General features: G+C 45.6%; 1 protein-coding gene across 4 annotated transcripts in view; it reads right to left on the bottom strand.

The window, feature by feature from the left end:
* trioa (trio Rho guanine nucleotide exchange factor a) overlaps positions 1–18541 on the bottom strand; it is a 50634-nt gene that overhangs the window by 31320 nt on the left and 773 nt on the right. The window contains exons 1-3 of one of the 4 annotated variants that reach the window (XM_055512991.1): positions 11127–11445; positions 7522–7572; positions 531–605 (exon numbers count right to left, since the gene is read on the bottom strand). In XM_055512991.1, the coding sequence (XP_055368966.1) occupies positions 531–605; positions 7522–7572; positions 11127–11430 (430 nt within the window). In that variant the 5' untranslated portion in view covers positions 11431–11445. Of the gene's footprint in view, positions 1–530; positions 606–7521; positions 7573–11126; positions 11446–18541 lie in introns of those variants that run through there. The other 3 variants (XM_055512993.1, XM_055512992.1, XM_029166725.3) reach the window with 3 other exon arrangements.

Below are 18541 nucleotides of genomic sequence, written 5' to 3'. Positions count from 1 at the left end.
GTGTTGTACAAATAATCCTGTTGGATGTTCTTGGCAGTCCACAACTCCAACTCGGCCTCCTGCGAGTTTTCCCTGGCACAAAGTGTGTGTGTGTGTGTGTGTGTGTGTGTGTGTGTGTGTGTGTGTGTGTGTGTGTGTGTGTGTGTGTGTGTGTGTGTGTGTGTGTGTGTGTGTGTTGGGTTTAGGACACAGGCAGCTGTAGCTCTTTATTCTGTAGTCTGGCTGACTAAACAATGGATCACTTTGTGTCCCTAACTGTGTGTGTATGTGAGTGATGACGGGTCAAGTGTTAAGTGCTTGTACCTCAGTCTGACAGGCAGGAAACAGCTTATTATGATTATTAGTGTGGGGCATACACACACTAAGAGGAACAGACAGAAGCTCTGAATGTGTGTGCAGTTTAACGTTTGTATGTGTGTTTAATTGTGGACTTCACTTCATGAGGAATAAGCCTTGTCCAGCCTGATCAGCCAGTCGAGACAGGTACAGTTAGACCAAATCCACACTCACACTCATAGACACGATCTTACCTGACAGAAAGGCAACTTTTTCTTTGAGGATGGGGAGAACCTCCATCGCTCTCATCTCCTCATTTCGCCTGAAACCTGCATAGAGAGAGAAGATAGTAAGGTTTAAATGGAAGGATTTGTAATGAAGTGTCCCTCTCTGTTCCCACTTTATTTCCCCTAGCACAGATTATTTGGGACAGAGGAGATTTTGCGCACTTGTAATCTGGAGAGCTAGAGCACTTAGACACAAGGGACAGAAGCCCATTTTGATTTGCTTGCATCATGAGGGAAGACACACACACACACACACACACACACACACACACACACACACACACACACACACACACACACACACACACACACACACACACACACACACACACACACACACACACACACACACACACACACACAGTGGTCAGACAGAGAAACAGTAATGGTAAGATAAATTGACGCCCCACTGAGGGGAACAAAGCACTGCTGTAGCTGTGGAGTTAAAACTGCACACACCACTGCAGCTCTCCATCAACTGGAGGTAAGGCACGTCAGCATTGCTGATTTTTGAGGGATTAAGATTGTTTAATTTTGCGAAAAAAAGTGTTAAAGTTTAAGTATAACATGGAATGTTGTTGTGCTACTGTTACTGGGAAAGTAATGACATACAGCAAGCAGATGTTTGCAGATACAATCATGTTATTTATGTTCTATGGTTGATTGTAGCATGTGAAAAGGACATACTGCTGTAAAATCCAACAGCAGTGCAACAAGCAGAGGTGCAATTCATCTTAACTGCACACGTTCAAAAGAAATGGAGTAGCAGTGAGATTGTGATATTGAAATTCTGAATTGATGGTTCTAGAATAAAAAGATCTGCAAATGAAAGTAATTCTAACTAATCTTGCAGAACGTCTGCACCAAATGTCAGGGCAATCCATTCTAACTGTTGAGCCATTCCCTTTGAATGCCAGCCTCGTACTGACACCAGGGGAAAAGCCACCAGAACCTGTGGGACTTGTCTTCGGGGGAAGCGCAAAAGTCAGCACCCAAATGGAAATCCAGTTGACAAATGGAACAATCTTTCACACTTAGAAATGCTGAGAGGAGCCGCAGCTTTCAGACTTTCCCTCCAGCTTTAGAATGAACCACAGTCAGGAGATTTTCGAGCAGCAATGTTAAAAAAAGCCCATGAAGCCGTCAGCTGAGAACAAAATAACATAGAGTTGCTGTACCCTCTTCAGCCCCGCCTGCCTCCTCTCACACTGCTAATATGCCAGATTTTCCAATAACTAGGTCTACTAGCACAATCTGCTGTTCTTACTGGCACACACAGGGACTGATGTGTTTCACGTGCTGGTTTGTCTAGACAAAATGGAACTGGATAGTTATGATGAAAATGGTACCAAAATGCCTGTGGCTATAAAGCAACATATAAACCTTCACCCTCTGAACACGTCGCTGGATCTCATGAGTGCGATTGTGCCAAAGCTCCCCCTGCTGTGCTGCTAATATCCTGTCAAGACCGGGATAGTAAATAACCGGAAACCTGTTCAAACAGCTCCTATGCAGAGACGCACAATTCTCTGAAGTCATTAAAGTCGCATCTCATCTTCAGGACAATCATGAAAGGGAAGAGGATGGACCCAGATTTTGCCCTTCAGCCCCCGACAGAGGTCTGGTCTGTGTGACTGATGACCCAGACGAGTCGTGTCACCCGGGTGTGGTTCACCTGTCTGCGTCCCACTGACTGTATATGCTCCACCTGAGTGTCAGAGCCAAACGCTAATAATAAGGCATGGCATCTCTACGCTGCACGTGTGTTACAGCGTGGCTGGGAGCTGTTACCAAGCATTACATAACAAGTACAGTGTAAAGAGGAGGGCTAACGTCTACTTCTATTATTGTGATGCAAATCTGCACACAGTCCCCTCACGGGCACTCGTAGTAGCTTCTGAGCCCAGCATGTCGTCGTATTTACGACTGTATGCTAATGAGATGCTAACCCCCCCCCCCCCCCCCCTCCTCCGGAGGTGATGGATGGGAATCAGGGCTCTCCGCTATTTTTACTCTTCTTTCTTCCTCTCATTTGTCTCCTGATCTGTCTCCCTTAGGGTGCTGCAGAAAACAAATTAGCATGATCAACTCCAGTTCCCACTGCGCTCCTGTTGGGAGCGAGCTTGTAGTCCTTTATAGATGATGCATGAGAGGAGTCGAGTGCAGAGGGAGGGAGAGAGAGTTTGCGCTCTGTCTCTATTTGTGGGAACCGTGTGAACCACATTTCATTTTCTCTGGAGAGCAGGGGCGTCAAGTTCAGGTTGCAGCTTATGATTAGTCTGGATGTTAATAATTTAAAAGTATAAAATTCATAATAAGATATATGAGGGCATTTTATGATGGGCTTTTGTTTGAAAGTCCATGCGTTCCAACTACCCTCAGTCACACACAGTCCAGCATTATGAACCTACATGCACTATTTGACGACCACAAACTACAGAGGTTACACAATTTAAATGACATAACGTTTACTTGACCTTGGGCGAAACAGTATAATTTTAAACCTCCTCTCCTCATTTTGTGAAAAATAACTAAATATATATTGGGTTTTGGAATATTGAAAAACTGCTGAGTGTCACAATTCTCATTCAGGCATCCTTACGCATTGAGCAAAAATCATAACCCTGATCTTTAAGCAGCTGCTACAAACGGGTGCACCTGAAATAGAGAGGCTACTTCCATTACAGCTACTGAAGCTCCTCTGTCTTACTCTGATTGCCGTGTGACAGTAACACAAGGAGAGCAACATACTGAGGCTAAATTACATAACACAACAGATAAGTCAGCACATTCACGACTGAATAATTTCTTCTTGTAATGGCTGCAGGAGCCAACAGTGGGTGCTTTGTAGCTCTGTGTGAATTCACTACTGTACAGCAGCATCTAACGGTCACCGATTAGGACCTGCCCAGACGCACGTCCGTATCTTTTCCAAACGCAGGAAAAGCACAGAGAGGTAAGTTTAAACACACAGATACATCACTGTGCACTGCAGAGCTGTGGGAGTGGAGAAAGTGGCACAGCAGCTAAATATAGAGTGGCCAGGTCACACCCACCCTCTCACACACACACACATACACACATGCACGCATGCACGCACGCACGTGGACGCACACACGCGCCAAGGAGAGTTTTCTGGATGAACGACGAGCACAACAAAACAAACAAACACACACATGGAAATAATGTGCAGTCACAACCTCACTCCTCCTATTCTTCTGTCTTTCTTTTAGTTTCAGGCAAACCACTGTAAAGAGAAAGAGTCACTGCCTACTGTTGATGCTACAAGAGGAGGAATAAAGGCTTGTACCTGTCCGCGGGCCGAGGGTGGAGCCAGTCTGAGCAAACCGCCACTTGTCATTGGTGGCCCAGCAAGTCATATTAGCTAATTCTCCCACAAATTGCACGAAATCCATTAACTGTTGTGCACTTGGCTCGGTTTGCTGATGGAGAAAGGCACCGTGCTGCCACCATCAGTTAATGACAGCCTGACTGGCCGCTGGGCTGAACGCATCCCAATCCGCTGCGGGCAGAGACTCGGCAACTTGAGGCTGATCCTGGGATTCCTGAGGGGAGATATTCCAACCCAGCAGACGACCAAAAACCGCCCGCCGCTGGTGAGCGTCTACGCGGCCGTATGGAAAAAGCGGCGCAAACCTTTCCGAGCGGGAGCGCGGCACATGCGCGTGCGGCGCTGGGAGTTCGGACGGACAGGCCCGCTGTGCGCTCACTGTGGCACTAAGCCAGCTAATCGGGCTATCTTTTGGAAAGGCAAGAACGCGGAGATAATCCTGGATGTGTAGGAGGGGCAATAATTATAATATGCCTGCGCTGCATTTAAACAAGAAGAAGCTACTTAGCATGATGAGGAAAACCCTCACAGAGCAGAGAGAGTTCAATCAAACAGGCCACACAGCTATGGACCACTGTCACTGAAGGGGAACCAGCGTTGGATTGTTTGCACTGGACAGTTTGGTTCACTGTATTTTTAATTATGGCAATTATATATATTTTTAAGATAACGACACTACATCAAATCAAAGATAGTCTATAAAGGATCAGATGTATCACTCTGTAACAAACATTAGTAGAATGTATTTTATGTTTACTTCTCTGGTAGAGATGGAAAAATTTAATAATAATGATATCCCTGTTTTATTATTAATTAGTAAGGCATCAGCAACAGCTGAGGAAGTTATTACCTTGTCGCTGATGTCTGAATTCAGAGAAACTGACATCTTCCCAAGAAGAGCTTGTTCTCCAGAAGCCCAGGTGAACAGTTCTCAGCAGGGAGGACATTTAGACGGTCTAATAGAAACACAGCTGATCAACCTGTACCAAACCAGCGTCGGTCCTGGTGCCTCTGAGGTCACTGGTGCTGGTGCTGAGAGGTGGGCAGTGGTGAAACAGAGCAGCTCCTGCTTCGGCTACACCCCTCGCTGGGCAGGGGGCAAGGGATGGGAGGCAGATGCCAGGGATGGCCATCATGCTTTCTTGGATGGAACCATCCACAGCACAGTCAGCGATCATTTTAGGCACTGTATGTTCGAACATGTCAACACGCAGAGGCCTGACGCACATAGGGGCCTTCTAGGGGTCAAGTGGGCATTAGACGGGCTCATGCAACAAGCAGTTTACTCAGCGATGACACCACTGCCAAGTCTACCCCCAGAGCCATTATGACAGATACTACAGGGAGGGGCGCACTGAGTGGTTCAGTGCAGAATCCAACAGCTGTCTGGACCCGGACATATGGGAAGAGTGATACACTTAGTCAAAGGAGGAAGGGGGGGAAGTTGCTTACATACCACAAAAAAGAGCCCACTCACACATTTGCAGCATCCCCCGTTATCTGATTAAACAGCAGTCACACATGGGGGGAGTCTCACATTGGCTCACCCACTGCTGACTTGGACATGGACACCATGGCTCTAAACCAGCTGCTATGGGTCAAGGGAAAGATAGGACTGGGAGTGTTTGTGTGTGTGTGTGTGTGTGTGTGTGTGTGTGTGTGTGTGTGTGTGTGTGTGTATGTGTACATACTTGTGGACTTCCCACATTTACAGTGTGCCAAAAATTCCTGGCTGAGGGATGTGTGGGAATGGCAGGAATTCACAGAGGCTGAGGGAGTGGATTGGATCCTGATCGGTGATGCTCCGAAGAGCCAGGTCAGAGACAGCGAAGCACTGGACACACAGGTTGTGTGTCTGTGCCAGTGTTGATAGAAATGATGCAGGTTTATCCAAGTCAATGCTTAACAAATATGACTGATTGTGATGCTTTCTAGTGCTTTCACGCAAATATGCATTTCTGCTTGTTGGTCTAATTCATTCTGCTTCTGATATTGATATTATTATTACTCTCTCAGCAGACAACACTATCTTAATCATCTGAGTCATTACGTCACACAGGTGCCTCTCTCTCTCTCTCTCTCTCTTTCTGCCTCTTATCTGCTTCATAATAAGGAAACCAGAAGAGCTGATGTGATTGGCTGTTGTGCTGAAACCCAGCTGTGCTGCTCTAACAATGCACCTATTGTGGGTACAGCTGGCACCGGCTATGCCACCGTACACATACACAAACACAAAACTAGTTACCAAGTATAAACACGTGATTAAAATCTATGGTTTCAATTGGCGACAGAACAATAAATCCATATTTGTGTATGCTGAGCCTCCACTCGTGTCAGTGCTCTAGGCAAAGGCAGACTGGCTGCGCCACATTTTTTCTTAGTTAATACATACATAAATCTTCCCAGCACCATGAATTTTCAGTTCAATAGGCCTCATCGATGAAACCCGAGTTTCATTTTGCAGGAAGGCTACGCGGTTAACAGTGCAGCCTGTGTTTGTTGCTAACTCACTCAGACCCTCTCTGTTCTTCCATTTTACTCTTTGTCCCCAAATCCCAGGCCTGGACGAGAGAGAGAGGGAAAGCAGCTTTCCTTCACCTCCGCCTTTCTCTGTTCTCTCCATCCGTCCAGACCTCTAATAGCAGGGTAGGCTAGCCGGGCGAGAAGCAGGCCAGGTTTACCCCGGCGACCCAAAAACAGCAGGAGAGGAGGGAAGAGAGAGGCCGAAGTCAGAGAGACGGAGAAAAGAGGGCTTGTTATCGCTGCCAAGAGTGAATTTGTCTGGGTCTTTCGGTGCCACCTGATCGTATTCTGAAAATGGTGACAAGACTGAGAGTGAATAGCAATATTACTGTAACAGCCAGTACAAAAAGAACTAAACTCCCTCGCTTGCTTGCCTCCTGTCCTATAGCAGACGCCTGCTGCAGAATTCCCTCTGCCATTGCAGTTTGCACGAATACGCCATCTGGAGGTGATGCACGCATGAAACCTCAACTTGCAGGATGCAACCGACGAGTGATTTACGTTAACTGGATCCAGGGATGCTGGAGTACTTCTAGTAGGGAGGCAGAGGGAGGAAGCGAGACGAGACAGTGATGGAAGCGCACCAGGGGAGCCTCAGCACATCTGTCATGGTCCAGGGGCATTAGCGTTATTACATAACAGCACTGCACTCCTCCGCTCCCCTCTCTCCGGCTGCCCAGTCAGACCAGTGGCTAAGTAGGCTAGGCCAACAGATGGACATGCCTAATCTTTCACCCTGCTCTGTACCAGGAAGTGAACGCTGGCAAGCACCGGGAAGCTTTAAAGGAACACTATCGTAACAGCTTTACGGGGACGGGCCAAACAGTAGCGGGAGCGCCAAGTATCATGAGACATAACTGCATCCGTACTTTCACGGCCTTTGCCTCTAGGCCTCTAGGCAGCGGGGCCATCTCCATCACGGCCCTGAGGCTCCGGATCAACCTGCCAACTCAGTGTCCTCCTTTTATCTTGGGTTTGAGTGGCCAATATTGATGACACGTCTATGAAGAATCATGGTCACCATACATGAGCAAAATCCTAATTTACGTTTTATACATTTTTGTATGGGAATGTTTGTTTTACCTGCTATCTGACTCGATACATCTCCTTTTGGCTCTTTAGGGAGGGATCCATCTGCAGGCAGACAAACAAATGGAGCAAATTATTAAAACACAAATAAAGAATAAATATTTGTTAGATACACAGGGAGACTAACACAGTAAAGCTGTGAAAACACCGGCTAAACCAACGAACATTGTTACAGATCTGTGAAACTGATGGATCATTTGTGACCGGGATGTTTTGCTTTCACAGAAACGGTGGATGCAGCGATCATGTTTTCATCCCCCTATAACTCATGACCGACCCATCACTGGCGTCTCAGACCGCACAACAATCGGCCCATTGATCCAGCCTATAGCCGGTGTGTGAGAGGCCGCTGCTGTGGCTGAGGGGGTGATACGGTGAGTGTCATGCGTTGTCAGGATGTAAACAGGCTGGACACTCGACCGGCTGACTCAGTGACACATGCTCCACGACCGCTCTGACTCAGGCTTGCTCCTTCCTGTTTACCCCCACAGAGCAGTGCATTAAGGCAAAGAGAAGCAGGTGGTACTGTCAGGTATCAGTGACAGTATGTGAGTGATTGTATAGCATTTAATATGTCACAGTTAAGTGCTAAACATATAAAACCTCCTCATAAATTTTATACGTAATAAAATTCCCAAACTCTAAATGCTCATTTAGTTTGTAAGTATTCACACTTTGCTGTGGCACCGAGTTGCTCAGTAACCAGAGGGAGTCGCAGTGTAATTAATTGCTTGAATCATTCTTACATGAATTCCAATTAAAGCAACAGTAAAACCGGTATCAAAAATAATGATCATTGCAGCTCAATGCTTGCTCTTTTCAACACAATTGCCAAATTAAATTGATAAACAAGATGCCTCCCCTCACCAGCAACAAGTTATCAATTAATAATGACCCCATGTCATCTGCTAATTGGATATCATATTGGGAAGAGTGCAATATATTTCTTTTCTAAAGCACCTCTCACTTGTTTTGTCTATGGGCTTTATGTAATAATAGTCCGTCTATATGGATGGTGTAGCCAGAGCTGTCAGGTAACAGCTGACTGTCCATGCATCACAACTCTGCAGCAGTCAATCCCAGCAGCCACTGGGCAGGAGGCCGGTTGTGGTCCATCACAGGACTGAATAACCATTTACACCTGTTAGCAGCAGTTAGGAGCGGCCAGTTAACTAGAACAAATGTAGACTAGGTTACTCTGAACTACAGAATAAATGTTTTAACATAAACAAACCAGAGTAGAGAGACTTTATACTTTAAGTACAACGCAGGGACTACTGGCTTCACTTTACACCAAAACACAACAGGGGTGTCTGAGACCCTAAAAGAGCAACTACCTCACCACACGGACGTGCAACGTTCCGCTACTGGCAAACGTCCAATAATGAACATAAAGCAGCGCAATTCACATAAAACTACACATGACCGAACACGTCGGAAAGAACCGCCAGCGCCACGGGGGCCCCGTGTTCACGAGGAAAAGCTCACACATACACACACGGCATGGGAAAGTGGAAGAGAGAACAGAGGCTCCGAGATCCCGGGGGCGTTTTCTCCAAACCTTTGGAGAACTTTCACGGAGAATCGATGGGATGAGGCGGCAAAGCAATGGAAAAAGAAAAAGGCAGGAGGAAGACCAAACGCCCACATGCCTCGCATATTTGTGATGCCAAAGACGTCCACTTAAGCCACAGTGTTCAACAATGTTATAACAGAATACAGTGGTTATTGCCCACATCTTATCGCTGTCTAAACAATAAGATTCGTAGCCGCGCCGTAAGTCAAACACATGGATGAGGACGGAGGGCAATATGCTGCATGTGTGGATAAAGACATGATCATGAAGGGAGGGCTTTCCTCTGAGATACAACAGGACATTACCACACACACACACACACACACACACACTTTGATTAAACCCATAGCAGGATAAGCCCACCACCAAAACGTTGGCCGGGCTGTTTGGATAAAGTTAAGCAGATCACACGCACTCCTCACAGACGCTGAGGAAATGAAAAGGCAAATAAAAAATAAAAAAATGACCTAAACCCATGCAAACAGTCTGACACAGTGAACTCACCCAGACCCCGGCGCCACTCAACACTGTCCACACTGTATCCTCCACAGACAGCTCTCTCTCCCTCACACACCACTCCTGCGTCTGAGCCGCCCTTTCTGCGGGCCGTGCCTTCCCCTTCTCGTCAGGCACAGTCATCGCTTGACTCAAAGAGGAAAGACCCCCCCCCCCTTTCATTTAAAAAAAATACCTATTGTGTGCCTCACGCTGGCTGGGTTGCAGCGTGAGGCAGAGCGGTGAGTAATGCCCCCGCTGTCAGAGCCTTCTCGCAGAGCGTGGTGGTGGATACGTCTGCGGGGCTTCATCCAGCATTTGAAAAGTCAAGGGCCATTGACAAGCATTTAGCAGCAGGCTGCCTCAGGGATCTGAGAGGATCTCTGTTGTTTGGTTTGGTGTAGTGTAGGTGGTGGGACACCCAACGAAAAAGTGGAATCGGTTGGACGCATGACATCAGCTTATCAAAGTTTCGGAGAGAATGAAAGGGTTTGTTATCTCCGTTTAGAAGCATACGCTCACTACTGTGGTATTTATGGAGCGATAACCTGCCGCCCAGTGCTGTGGCACCACTTTCAACGCATCTTTGTTAACACAAGTGTAATGCAGCAGGTGTGCAGCACGGCAGCTACGTGCGACTGGCTTATTAAACGATCCTTGTTTCATTGTCACTCGTGTCCTCACCATCAGTTACATTCGCTCCATCACTGCTGCCTGTCAATGGAGTTTAAAGCAATCACAGATCTGGCAGAGCAGACCAGCTCCAACCATGTCGTTACCTGCCCTCCTCTGCGATCCCAGGGGCAAAACTACCTTTTTAGACACTATAGCATGATGAAGAATCGGGTTTTGTCCAAGCAAGAGGCTGAAGGACAGTAGTTGAAAGTGCTCTTTATTTTGCCGGGAGACACCTGGGACTGTGGAGGAGCTTGGCGCTCGGCAGCCATTGCTTTCATACACAAAGGCGCACTGACTGTGATGTTTACTAGGAATCAATTGCTCTGGGTTACTGGCCCTTAACGGGAGAAAACAGGCTGTGAACAGTGGCCAAAAGGAAAAGACAGAGGGAGAGAAAGTGAGGAAAGAAGGAAGGGCTTCAGTGAGAAAGCAGTTTTGAATGCACTGGAGACCCAAAGAAGAAAGGAGTACAATGGTCTTTCAGGACATGTCCCAGTTTGGTTGACTCTCTGTCTCGCTCTCTAAATAGGAGCAAGGACCATTCTGGTGAATCGTTCACACTGATCCTTATAAATTCCTTTCATTAACTAGCTGAAACTATGTTAACACAGCTTGGGCAGCTGGTGCTCACAGTCACACTTCTCTCGTCATTATCTTTCTCAGATCATGCTCTCTCTCTCCCTCTTCTCTCCTTTCCGGTCCACCTGCTCACTATAAGCTTCCTTATTTCCTTCTAACAAGACAATAAAATCATTCACTCGCTCCGAGCAGTATTGTTTATGCGCCTCTGACAAGAATGCGTAAAAATGATTTCACGGCCTCCGGCGACCTGCTCTCCGCGGCGACCTACCTCCCGCCTGCTCCTTCCTCTCCGTCTTCTCTCCATGTTCCTCTCTGCCCCCTCGACTCTTTCCCCCGTCTCGTTCCAGCTTGTTTTGGGGGAGGCGGCGGCGGGGCGGCAAATTCTCCCCGAGCTCACACCAATTAGCTGTCACGCCGGAGACATTACAAAACGAGAGCGCAGCGGATGAGGAGCGAAAGTGGGACAAGCTCCTTTTAATAAACACACGGAGAGGCGAGAGGTGTGTGTGTGTGTGTGTGTGTGTGTGTGTGTGTGTGGCCTCTAAAAGCCAAGAACTCTTTAATTTACACATCTGACAAACGTTCTAACCATTCACTTCCATGGCTAATGGACAACACAATATTTGGCATCATCGCATTGAACTTTTATTAACTCAGACTCAGCTGTGGCAGCAAAAGGTTCAGTGGGTGTTCAGCAGCCCTTGTTTCACTTCTCATTACCTAGTCTGAAAACCAAGTGCGTATAAAAAGAACACTTTGTTCTGCCTGACCCAAAAAAAAGCTCTGACTGACAGCTACAGTATGTTACCACATCAGCAAACATCTGCTTATTTATTTCAGGCGTACTTTTCCAAGTTCACGACGCCTGGGCAAACTTTGCTTTCAGTGCATCCAAATGCATGCGATGATCCCACCCTGAACTCCGTGGTCCATATTAAGACCACATAAAACGCTGCCGCCGTTAGCTCTTATCTGTTGACCTTTGCTCGTGTCTGGTCCTTATCTAGTGTGTGTCTGTGCGAGTGGTCGGCGCAGGCCACAGGCTAAGCCCCGTTTTCCATAGGCTCATTGGTAGAGACACAGACTGGTGTGATAGCTGATGGCTGCTTTAGTGTCGGGTGGAAAACTAGCTTTTATGGCGGACATTATGAAAGCAAACACCACAAGAGTGTATGCAATATTTCCCTCTTTGAATTGCGTCCTGTCGGCTTTTTCCAATTGCAGCATACACCGTGGATTTGTTTTGTGTCGCTGAAGGTCAGTGCATTGAGCAGCGTCATGTCTCATCCTGAGTAGTAAGTAAAAACACATTGATTTGTGTTTGTGTAGACAAACACTACTCATAAGGACTCATGAAGTCTGTACTTCGTCTGATGTTTGGTGTCCAAATTTTCAATCTTTAGAATTTAAAAAAAGCATAATATCAATAAAAACATCTATATATTGATTTTTTTAAGCCTTTTTCAACACAAAGACTTCAAGGCTTTTACAAATACCCTCCCATGCCGTTTTAGTCAGTGGATGAAGCCACCAGTGAATCTGGTGGTTAACAAACAGGTGACACTCATATTTGGTTATAAAATGTGAAGCACTATCTATGTCATATACACTTCCTCACCTCTCCTTTCCTTCATCCCTGTACATGTAAAACACAGGCTCGGTAATCCCACAGACTACACACTGGATTAGGTTGGTTGAGCGTGTGTAATCCAATGAACTTTCACCTCTAACACGCCTAGTGCTATCAGAGGAGCCAACATCACACACAAACCTCAGCGACAGAGGGACCTGTGCTGCTGCTGCATCACGTTCACAGTCCTGGTAATAGCTGCAACTCCAGAGAAAGACCAAACATGTTTAAAAAGGGAGCTGGCTATCAAGGAAGTGAAAGCTGTTCCCTCTGAAATGCAATCCGGCTGTTTTTGTTCTGGTTTTGGTTTTGTGTTACCGTGCTGTGCCTAAAAGTTCACGCTGACATCATTCATGCTTTGGGCTCTAAAAGAACTCCAGCGCTGCCATTCATTTGGCTCTGCGGCGTTCGATGGCTTCCTTCACCACGTTCTGATTGAAAAGTGACTGCGTTCGTTTGAGCCAGGCATACGGGCCAGGTTTTTAACCAAGAACCCTAATCTGTGAGGTCAGAGCAAAACAAACTCCCTGTTTGTCTGTTACCATGGTAGTTCCCCAAACCTTACATTTGCATAAGTGATTTCAACATTTGCATCAATAACGCTGAATCACCATCATTTACATGAAGCAAGGAGGTGATTCCCTGCTGGTCAGCAGTTGGAGGATTGCTTTTGGATTCTCCTTGGTTAGAACAACTTGTCTTTGCGTTCCACTATAATCCCTCCCAAAGATAATCACACCCATAACCAAATAAGAACGCTAGCAGCATTTCTTCACAAGTGGGGACAAATTAACTTTGGTTTCTACAAAGCCCAGAAAAGACAGGACTGAGGCACACTGGTGCAGTAAATGTGCAAACAAAGCAGACGAACAGTTCAACACATGACTTCTTGTGAGAGTTAGGGATTAGTGTTGAATTCACTGAAAACCTGACTTACCTGACTTTACAGTTCCCCTCAGCCAACACACTGTTTACTGTTCTGGTTTTCCAGACAACATTGTTTCTTTTCTTTCTACTAATTCGCTCTCACAAGGCGTTATTGTCCATGTGAGAACTAATTGTAGACTACCTTTTGTTGAAATGCAGACAAAGTTTCAACCTGATGGTGAACACAGCAATTTGCAGCTAAAAAGCCAGAGACTTTACTGTCTCTAGACTTAGTTAGAAAGAGAGTAAACTTTCACCAGATGGGCATGAATACAAATGTGACCAGTGCTGGGGATTCGTCTTGTTAGAATGGCTTCTGGAAGCTGTCCAGTGGTCAGTTTCTGTGGTGTGATTTAAAGGAACACCAGATCACCGTCAAACAGGGTCTAACCCAGATCTGAAGTGTCATTCTCCAAGAGCCTGGCAGCCGTGTGGGTTGGAACACCAGTGATTTACTAGAGCCGATCGTACGGCCACGTCTTTCAACAGTTGGTACCTCAATTAGGTAAAAAAATAAGCCCTCAGACTCAAACTGGCCTAACAGCAGGCTGAAGAGGGGTTTGCTTGCCGATAGCTGTAATCTGCCTTTAAATTTTAATGTACCCGCACCTGTTATTGGTGATGAGACGGACTGTGTTTACACAGCTACTCATGGGAAAATTAGAGCAATTTCAATAATTTACTCTTTACAAACCCATCATTTTCTGCTATTTTCTCCACAGAAACATAGAGGTAATGGGCTAGTTGTATTATTTGGAAGGCTTTTCTCTCCAAAGTAAACAATTCTATATAATGATGAAATTCCCTGAAATTTCTGTCATCACCCACATATATCAATGACACTTTGTCTGTACCACTTGTGGTTTTCAAGTGCCTGTGTGGCTGCTCTTGTTGAGGTTGCGTTTGTGCTTCATTTTAAGGGATGAATGCCTTTCCAACTGAAACATCACATTTTTAATGCCACAATAAATGGAATAGTTCGAGTAGAAGAAGTTTTTTTTATCCCCACCTTTTAGTTTAATCTCCAGGCCTTTCTAAAAAGCTTTTTTCCCGAGCCATGCATTTGCTGTTGAATGAAGCAGCCCTGCTAAATAAAAGGGTAAAATCTCATAACCATCATCCTTCCCTCCAGCTGGCTTCCATTTATTATGCTCACTCTTCTCTTGCACAATAGCGCAGTTACTCGGGGGGTTAGTGCAGCGCCTTAGGTTTGTGCTGCTGCAGGAAATAGTAAATGTAGTGCACTGTGGCCTTAAAACAAAAATGGGGAGAAGACGCGACGGAGGAGACAGAGCTCTGGTCAGCGAGGGTGGGAAATTGGAGAAAGCGCTTGTGTGAATAAGCGTGAAAAGCAATCGAGAGAGAACAGGCTCTGCCTATCACAGAGGCCTACATATCACACTCAGTGTCCTAAGGTTTTACCCTCTATTCTTTCAGTTCAGCTAGATCCAGATGCAATGTCAGTATTGTACCAATATTAAAGTTGCTTTATCAAAAAATTCTGGTCGTATTGAAATGTTAGGGACAATGTTGCATATGAAAAAGCACAGTTGCTGGGAAACTGAGAATGTCATTTATAACACTGATTTGTGTGAAAGCAGCTGTGTATGAATCGTGAATGAAAAAGAAAGCTTTGTAAACTCTCTATAGTGTAGTATAGCAGCATTTTTAGTAATTGGAGGATGTGCTCAACCCTCATGTATCACATATTGATTTGATGTTTTCTTTTCTAGGATTATGTTCTGTGCAGTAAGAACAAAATTTATTTAATCAAGACAGGAGCAAAACGAACTCGCAACAAACCTATCCTTCACATCATGCATTTGTATTGATCTGTGATGCACCTCTGTTTACATCCACTTCACAGGATGATAAAAGAAAACTGCTTTGTATAGCAATAGGCATTAGGTGGCTGTTCAGTGTCTGACTTGGCAGCTTTAGGCCTGGAGGACCTCAATCAGTCTCCATCTCCTGGATCAATATCCATTAGTCTTAGAGTGTGTGTGTGTGTGTGTGTGTGTGTGTGTGTGTGTGTGTGTGTGTGTGTGTGTGTGTGTGTGTGTGTGTGTGTGTGTGTGTGTGTGTGTGTGTGTGTGTAGGCCTCATCCTGTGTAAATGGGCCTGAGTCATAAATGCAAGCTCTGGATCAGATTTCTCCCTTGCTCCTGTTTGTGTATTTCGCTGGCTTTCTCATAGAGACACACATGGTGATGCCCATTCAACCATACAGACCGACGTTATGAACGACATGTTACTCCCTCCAAACACTCATTCATAGAGACCGCATTTCTTTTTCTCCACTGTGAATAATATCAACACTAAGCCAGCGTCTTAGTCATCAATGTAGTCGAAGATATGTTTGGAGTGGAAGAATATGATGATTGACAACATGCCACAACAAAACTCCCTTTTTCCGAGCTCTCCGGCCTGGGTATTAATTCCAGTCTGGAAGACGAGGGAGAAAAGACAGGGGAGAAGATCTTGTTATTTTATTAGTTGTCATTTTGCATTAAGATGAAGAGGCCCAACCTGATGCAACACCAAAGAGAGAATATAAAACAGACATGGGCGAATGAAGCCCAGGCGACAGACAGGCAGAGGGGGGACCTGGTAAAAACAAAGGAGCGAAATGCCAAAGGACAGAAGAAGAGACCGGGCAGGGGGTGAAGGGGAGGAAAAACATAGCCTGTGGCAAGACACTCAAACCTGTGCAAGTCAGAACAAGACTCACAGATCTATGAGGAGGAAGTTCACAAGCAAAACAAAGACGAAAGGAGTCTGAACATGACACTTAAACCTTCCAACTAGCTTAATGCACAAAAGCGATACGCAATCCACAGGCAGTGATTTCACTACTGACATTACCAATGATATTGATCCTAAAACAAGGATGCCGTCCGTTGAATTGCTAGACATTGATCATTAGGCCATTGTATGGAAAGGAGAGAATGAGGCGAGGCTTCAAGAGAGACAGTAGAAAAAAATTGACAAGGAGCATTTCTGATATTCAGATTCTTATTGACGCTCAAATGATAACGTTAGACACTGTTTTAAATCATTGTCCCATTGTCCTCAGGACACCTCCAATGTTGCCCTAAAGCTTGAGGGTGAGACAACAATGAACCAACACTGATCAACAATAACACCAGAGAAAATGTGGGTCGTTGTTAATATGAAGACCAAGTGCTCAACAGCAACAGACTTCAGCAGTGCTTGAAAGAAAGAAGCACAAACTATCTGTGTCACAAACATACAAATACAGTTATTGTAGGGTTTAAGTGCGCTATTTGAAAATAAAGCGCGGTTTCCTGAGATACAAACTAAATCTGCAGCAGATGGCCCTGTGGTAATAAGAAAATGAAGCATGCCTAAAAGTTTTAATTATACAGGTCATTAGCAACAGATCTGATTAACAGTAAAAGGAGAATAGCTGCAGCTGTGCGCCATCAACAAAACACTCACAAAGTGTGATTGCGAGTGAGTTACAGGATGCCACTCGCCTCTTTGCCTGGGAGGAAGCCATCAGATCAGCTCCATACGGATACCGAACTTCCCTCTGTGGCTTATTATCCCACTAGACCCAAAACCACGGGAGCCAGAGGCTGCGTGTCAATACGCTACATTCTCGTCCTTGTTTACACCTCACTGACTGTACTTCACAATCCCTGTGCCACCGCCAAGATCGCACGCAATCTACACTATGCATTATAAACACTGCACGGTGCTCGTTGCCGTTTTGTGAAGACCAAAACGTCCCTTTAGGAATGCTTACACACACACACAGTTATGGCAGAATGACCCCATAACACCACTTTTCATGTACACAAGCAGGATGGGGAAACTTTAAGACATATAGGCAGTCATGCACACAGGCTGCCAAAGTGAAGGGAGCTAAGTGATGCTGCTGACAGACGTGACATCAGGCACATCATCTAATCACTACCCAGAGGATTGTGTAGCGGCCCACGGGCTGATCAGGTTGTGCGTGTCAAACACCCAATAAAGTTGGTGAATTGTGCCCTATTATTTCACTTTGCTGTATGCCAGACACCACTAAATAATAAACTATGAATATTTGTACACTTTTTAACTTAATTTGTAATCCTGATGGTCAGCTAATGCTAACAAGACCAGCCCATTGTTTCACTTGTGTTGAACCAAAACGTTACCATTCCGCACCTCGGAGACCTGTAATTCTCAGTTTATGAGCCATTGTCATGAAATCAGTGCAGGGCCTGACTTCAAGGCACAGTCCATGCTGAGGAATTAGCCTGTTTAGCTAACGTTAGCAACATATAGATGTAACCGGGCCACATCTATCCATGTCTAAATGCAGTTTAGTTAGGCATCATTAAAAGAATGGTTTCGCCGTTACAACGAGCGTGCAGACACACTAGCATCGAGGTCCCTTTGGCCTCGGTGTGTCTGATCCACAGCTAGCTTCTCCTCCACAGTGCACACCCAGGCTATACTGTGGGTGCCACGCCATGTAACGTTATTGTTTACATCGCCTGCATGGTTGGGATATTTTCGCTGCATGGAAAACGGCAAACAGCGAGCTGACGCGATCGCGAAGGCTAAACAAAGTCAAACCATTATCTTTGTCTTCCATACACCGAATCGGCTGTTTAGACGCACGCCTGCTTTGTTAACTCACAGACACGCTAGCTATGCTAAAGTGGCTAGCATTTGTTAGCTAGAGGACGGGATTCTCTAGCTTATAGGCTAACATTTGTAGCTAGTGTGGGCACTATAGTTAGTTAATATGTAAGTAAGTCTATTATCGGTCAGCGTGTCCCCATGTCCCGATTCTTTCTTGTTTCAACGAGGATAAATACAGACGCAAGGTACATTCTGACCAAATAAACAACAACGCGCTTATGACACCAATATCGTTTGATCTAGTTGTGTCCACTGTCGGCTAGAGTTGGTTAGCTAGACCAGATGGATTTGCGGTCTCTTAGGTTGTTGCTTTTCTTTTAATGTTCAGTGAGTTCGACATACATCCCATAAGCTCACTTTAACAGTAGTCATAAGTGATTAGTCAGTGTCAGCAGTGCCCGGAAAACGGAAAAACTATTTTGACGAATATCTTGCGAAACTCGCCCAATCGAGATCGTTTGTCC

The sequence above is a fragment of the Betta splendens genome, chromosome 11, assembly GCF_900634795.4.
Source record: "Betta splendens chromosome 11, fBetSpl5.4, whole genome shotgun sequence".
Classification (NCBI taxonomy): Eukaryota; Metazoa; Chordata; class Actinopteri; order Anabantiformes; family Osphronemidae; genus Betta; species Betta splendens.
This window is presented reverse-complemented; position numbering and strand designations above follow the sequence as displayed.